Genomic DNA, 6,938 nt, shown 5'->3' with positions numbered 1-6,938 from the left:
TCTCAACCGAAAGCATACGTAACAAAAAACATTATGTTTAAGGGTACCTCCACTCAGGGTGCTACAACAAAAAATAATCTTATCTCTAATGAGAATATAAAATAACAATAGAAAAACCACCTGCTAACGGGGCACCACTTATCTTTAGCTGCTAACTGTAGGAAAACATTATGTTTACGTGGGCACTCTTACTCATAGTGCAACATTATCTTTCACTATGCATGCAACTTAACCACTATGTGCCTTAAACACTCACTTAGGTTAAAATATTTACGTGACTTAACCACTATGTGCACTAACACACACCTTTAGGTTAAGAAATATCTTTTACTAATAACCTTATATTAGCATATCAAAATATTATTTCAATTATTCTCCAACGGGCTTACTAACATAACTAAGTCAAACTCATGACCCACTTTATAAGCCCAACAGTCAAGCCGACCTACCCACACCGTGCACCAAGCTCCGACTACTGAACACTGAGCACTCTGTCCAGTACCAAATTTATAATTATATGATAAATAAGAATTTTATAATATAATATAATTTATTATTTCTTATAAAAATTTATATAGTTTATTACATAATTATAGAAATAATTAATATATGTATATATATATATAATTATGTAATTTATATGTACTTTATAATTTATAAAAAAATTAAGGTTTTTAGAATTTATATTAAATTTATTTTATAAATTATAATTATAGTAAGTTTTATAAAGTTGAGTAATTCTGTTATGAAATAATTTTTAAAGTTATATATGTTTATGATTTATTTAGTAACTTATATAATAAATTTTATAAAATCTATATCTTTAAACATAAATAAATTTATAAAATATAAATAATAAATTTATACTACATCAAATAATATTGCTTTAAAAAAACTTTAAAATATGATAATTTTGTAAGGATGATGTGCAATGATTGCATGTAATAGTAAACAATTTGACAGTTCAAAATATCCTTGTCTACTCTTAAATTATTTAAAACTTTTAGTGGTTACTAGTCAAAAGATGTTATGAGATTATTATTTTTTAGAAGATTGTTGGTTACTAATTTATATTTTTATTATATAATAAAACTACTATTAATGATGGTTTAATTAAAAAATGTATTCTATATAAATTTAAAAAAAAAATAAAAACCTAATAATATTTATGAAATTGTAGGACTTTACATAACTCAAAATTAAATAAGCTTGAAGTCTTTTAGCTTAAGTACAAAAAATGTAAAAAATAAAAATAAAAATATTGAACAAGTTGTGTGAGCTTCCAAACAAAGAGTGTATAATTGAGGATCCGATCTCCTTACTGTTTTCTCCCCGTCCCCATACAACACACAACACAAACATTGCTTACAACTTACGAACTACAAATACCCCTCTCAGAGGCACTAACCAAACAATTTCTCACTCTCATTCTCTCTCTCATTCCCCTTCTATCTCTCTCTCTCACTCCCCCTCTCTCCCCTTCCATCAACATGCAGATCTTTGTTAAGACTTTGACCGGAAAGACCATCACGCTGGAGGTCGAGAGCAGCGACACCATTGACAACGTCAAAGCCAAGATCCAGGTTCTCTCTCTATCTCACTTTCTTTCCTTGATAACAGCTTTTGATTCCTTTGGCCTAGGGTTTTACGAGTTTTATTCTTTCATTTCTCTGCGTTTCTTTTGCTCTCATTCAATTCGAGGGTTTCTAATTCCAACTTCAGTATGCGTGTGTGTGGGAGGTCTGGAGTTGAATTCTGGGTACTATTGGATTAGTTTATTCTAAAAATGGCCTAATTACTGGGTTGATTGTTATGTCTGCACAATATGTATGTTTTAGAAACCATTTGATGTAGTCCGTGTGCCATTATAAGAATGTAAATGGTTAAATTGAAAAGTGTGTGCAGGAGCACAGGTTTAAAAAGTGTCTTTATAATTAAAAAGTATGAGTGGCTAAACCTTAACACAGTTTTATGTAAGGATTGTAAGATACTTGTTGTATTTTGTCTGCAGAGATTTGAAGTTGAATGACACTATGTTTGTTGATTTCTGTTGCTATAGATATTATTTATTTAAAGGCTTGTAATAGTCTATGACTGTTACGGGTTGATATACTTGATGCTCAATTATAAGCGAACTTGCACGCTGCTAAGAATTTAGGTAGTCTGGAAAGCATGTCAGAATCACCATCACCCGGGAATGATCTCTTTTGTATCCAGATCTCAGTAAATAAGTTTTTTGATACACATTAGTAGACTTAGATATGTTTAATTCAATTTTTTGCAAGTGTTCTGCGTGTTTCCTCTATTTGTTGTTGCATTTGACAAATTTGGGTAGTATGTAACTCTCTGAATAAGGCTGGACATGTTTGGACTTGAGTTTAGTATGGAAAGCTAAACTGCTAAATGTCATGTGGTTTTTAAGACTGAATCTGATTAATTGTTGGCAAATGAGTTTTGGGTGTTCAGTAGCTGACGATGAACCAATATTGAATTAGTGAAAAACTTATCTTTTACTTGTGAATGATTTTAAAGTGTGAAAAACCCATCAAAGGGACTAATATCAGAGTTTAATTGAAGAAATAAATAATCTAAAATAATGAGACTTAATAGATTAGATGAAATGCATTTCATATTTTGCCCACAGTTTTATGAAAGTCACAAAATTTAGAAGTTTTAAGCACCTGTATCCATTTCAAACCCATTTAAAAAAAAAATTGAACCCTTAAATCTGGTTTTATTCTACATACTGGGTTTAAACCAGTTTACCACTGATATAGAACCAGTTTGTATCCTGTTATCTAGTTTTAAAGTTTGCAAGACCCTAGAGGTTGCAATTAGTCTATACCTAATCTCCAACTCTGGAAGTATATACTAGACTTTCCTTTTCTTCACTTGAACATTGCCTTTTTGAAATGTGGACAAACCAGGCCAAAGAAAGATAACATATAGAGCTATTTTTTATTGTTGACATGGTCACTGAAATAGTAACAGTATGACATAAGAAAAAATGGCATGAGTGGTTCTGAATACTATAAAATATAAATCATCTAGTAATCTGGTTTGTTGTTAAGTAACTAGGTCAGATCAGTAAGGGTCTTTTAAAACTTATTATTTCTAGTTTCTAGCTATGCAGTACCCTAAGTACACTATATATTCATATACAAACTTTCTACAACATTTTCCTATTGCATTTACTTTTGTTTCCATTATTTCAGCCGTAATTATATTCCTTACAAAAATGGCAGCACCTTATATGTACTATGTCTATTAAGTCTTTCGTTGCCATTTTGATTTCCCTGAAATGAACCAAAAAACCAATGTATAAGCATTGGAACTTTCACCAAATGAATTAGGGAAATATTTGCAATATAAATATAGATTAAAATTAATTTGACACAGTTGCATCTATCAAATTGATATATTTTAAGGATATTATCCTAAAGCAGTAGAGGAAGAATGAAAGTTAAGGGCACACTGTTGTTCCTGGCTAAAACCAGTATCAATCAACCAAGATATTGATTAAATCAATCAGTCTGAATGGTTACACAGTACTGCAGTCAAATAATATGTTGGAATTCATATCCAAATGCATGCAGCAAAATTACTTTGACTAAAGTGGTAGTTTCTGTGAACATTTACCATTAAACAATGAGTGTTACAACAGAAGCATTCTAAAAATCTAGACTGAAGAAGGATAAATAGAGTATTCTATTAATCCAGTTGGACAGCTTATTGATAAAGGCTTCATGGTATCAAATATAAGAGAATTATATTGAATCCTATGAATGCAAAAGCTATACAGTTGTTTTAATAAGTGTTGTGAAACTTGACCTGGTTGAGGGAATGGGTTAATGAGTTAGAGGTTGGACTGTTTGTCCTTAGTACAGTTTAACCGGGTTTATATTATAGAAAAGAAAAATATATATGTATCTGACATAGTTTGACTAATCTACCCCAAATTTCAAATAATATCTTACTAAGGATAATTTCATAGTCAACGTGTAAAATCACAATTCATTATTAAATAACACAACAAAAAGATTAATAATCTTCCCAAAATATATGTATGCATGATCAAATTCAAGATATGATATGCTTATAAATTATTTTTTTAATTTATTTTAATAATCATACCAAAATTTATTTATACACAATTAAGAACTTTTTTTATAGGTGGTCACATCTCATGCATTTAGATATTGGATTCTTTTAATCAAAGTTTCCAAATGGAATTATAATCATTATTTTTATCCAATGTTATCTGAAGTTTTTCATTATTAACCTAATTGAATAAATAGATTTTTTAAACGAAATTTTGCTTATATATATTGATATTGGATTTATCAACTATGACTTACCTGGAAATAGTAGTCTTTTGGGCTTGAAATATATGAGTTCCAACAAAGATTTTTGGGGGATGATTTGCCTGCAAATTTTTCTTTCTTTCAGTCATTGACTGACAGGCATGACCGTGTAATTTGTCCTTCCACTCATTACCAACAACATTAATCATTTTTTGGGCTTAATCTTTTACCCTTGCCCGTTCCATTTCCAGTGTTCTCCCTTATGTGCTGATAAACTCATCTTGACTGGACTGAAAATACTTGATAAATATGTATTGCAGATGGATAGGTCCAAATACACTTGAGCTTCTCTTCCAAGGGAGCCTTTATGTGTGAGTTATATCATCAGTTTCTAATAACTTTGGGTGGAATATGTTTTGTAGGACAAGGAAGGTATCCCTCCTGATCAGCAGAGGTTGATTTTTGCTGGTAAGCAACTGGAAGATGGTCGCACACTTGCTGATTATAACATACAAAAGGAATCAACCCTTCACTTGGTTTTGAGGCTCAGGGGAGGAACCATGATTAAAGTGAAGACTCTGACTGGAAAAGAAATTGAAATCGACATTGAGCCAACTGATACGATTGATCGGATCAAGGAACGAGTAGAAGAAAAGGAAGGAATTCCACCTGTGCAGCAGAGGTTTTCTCTCTTTCTGTATATTTATTTTTAGCTTAACTGCCTTTGGTAATTCAACAGCACATGATTGAACTCTTACATGGAAACGTGCATGTCACTTGTAAACTACAAAATGCTTATGTTTCTGATTATATTTTTGAATCATTACCTGTCAATTATTTTGATACATAAAGATAGATATTAGATCCATGCATGTAGACATCATTGATTCAATATCTTGGCGTACGTTATTTTGAGCTTCCTGTAGAAGGGTTATGATTGACAATCATATGGTCTAGTGAAATAGATTTATAAGCAATCTTGCCACCGATGAAATGAAATGATAGAAAAAGAAAAAAAATATTTGGCCTTGTTCTTTTCGGCTTTTTAATAAAATTCATTTATCACTTTGTTTATATTAATATGATTTCTGGACACCAATGTTGGTATTTTGTTTAGCTTTTTCCAGATTTTGCTTTGAAGTAGAAGCTCCTCGAATCAGCTTCTATAGAGGTCTTTGTTTTGTTCTTGGGGCTTTGTACATTGAAAATTTTAATTTAATTTTTAACAACTGTTTGCATTCAACTGTAAGGTATGGAATTCAAGTCTCACTTAGACATGGGACTCTAGTGTTGGTGTATGCCTTGGACTCTTCAACTAGACTGGCTAGCTTTTTTGTAGTAGTTTCCGAAGGTTCTTCTAAAAAATTTCTAAGATTGTATTCAGCCTGACCATTCCTTTTATAGAAAAGAGAATCCTAAACAAAAGTTGGGTTACAAACGCTAAGCCTAGGTTAGTGTATTATATAAAAAAAAAGTTGGAAATGCTTACTTATCCTTATTCATCCATAAATTTATGCCCCAGCTGAATTTGAAAGTTATTGTTAATAGTACATTGCTTGCTTCTTGTCATTGTTATATTCATAGAAGTTCCGTCAAATTGTAAAGCTTGCATACTCATTGATGACGGTGAATCTTCTGGTGAATGCCTAATTGCCAATGTCGTATATCAGTTGCATTTGATTTGCTTGATATTCTAGAGTATCAGTGAAATTAGGGTTTAGGGTACCAGTGAAATTTTATCCTCGTTCTTTTATCTGAAGTATTTGATTATATCTGAGGTTTCACTTTAACTACTATATAAATAGAGAAAGTATTTTATTGTATTGGAAACATCAGAATCTTATGAGTTGCATTTTGCTGCAGACTCATATATGCAGGTAAGCAGCTTGCTGATGACAAAACAGCTAAAGAGTACAACATTGAGGGTGGTTCAGTACTTCATTTGGTGCTTGCATTGAGGGGTGGTATTTATTAATGTAGATGCATATCAGAACCTAAAGGCTTGAAAGGAAGCTCTATACCTGTCCTTCTCCGAAGACATCACTTTTCTTTTATGCGCTTGGTTTTGTAATTGAGGCTACTATTGGTAGTCAGTAACTCGGTATCTTTCGAATTGTATGCTCTTCAAAACCCTATGTTGGCCTTTAAAATGAGTATCTGGACCAATGATTTATAACCCTAGTTTCGAACATGATTATGTTAAGCTTCTTTCTTCCTGCACCTCCATAATTTCTTCTGGCATCCTATACTTCTTAAAATACCACAAATACCCTTTATTTTATTGATTTTTTAATTTTATTTTAGAATGGGTGATTTGGAAAAAAATTATATTATAGAATCTGGAAGGTATTTTTGGTTTGGAAATGCCTTTCAACTTTTATATATTTTGGATTATAGAATTTTGAAGGTATTTTCAGGATATTTTCAGATTGCAGAATTTGAAAAGTATTTTTGAATTATAGAATTTGAAAAGTATTTTTGATTTGAGAATACTTTTCAAATTTTGTAATCTAAAATGTATTTTTTAATAGATTTTTTTTTTGGATTGTATAACTAAGAATATGCTGTTTTTGGATTGTACAATTTGGGAGGTATAAATAGGAAAATAAATATTTTTAAATTATAAAATTCAGA

The 6,938-nt window shown here is 30.9% G+C and overlaps 1 protein-coding gene across 1 annotated transcript; it reads left to right on the top strand.

Moving 5' to 3' along the window:
- Positions 1-1,269: 1,269 nt before the first annotated feature.
- LOC137835080 (ubiquitin-NEDD8-like protein RUB2) lies at positions 1,270-6,480 on the top strand. Its single transcript, XM_068643420.1, has 3 exons — positions 1,270-1,583; positions 4,727-4,986; positions 6,168-6,480. Exons 1-3 carry the CDS (start codon positions 1,491-1,493, stop codon positions 6,277-6,279), a joined length of 465 nt encoding a protein of 154 aa, XP_068499521.1. The 5' UTR covers positions 1,270-1,490; the 3' UTR covers positions 6,280-6,480.
- Positions 6,481-6,938: the final 458 nt, after the last annotated feature.

The sequence above is a fragment of the Phaseolus vulgaris genome, chromosome 5 (assembly GCF_000499845.2).
Source record: "Phaseolus vulgaris cultivar G19833 chromosome 5, P. vulgaris v2.0, whole genome shotgun sequence".
NCBI lineage: Eukaryota > Viridiplantae > Streptophyta > Magnoliopsida > Fabales > Fabaceae > Phaseolus > Phaseolus vulgaris.
Note: the sequence above shows the minus strand (reverse complement) of the source record. Positions and strands in the feature narration are given on the sequence as shown.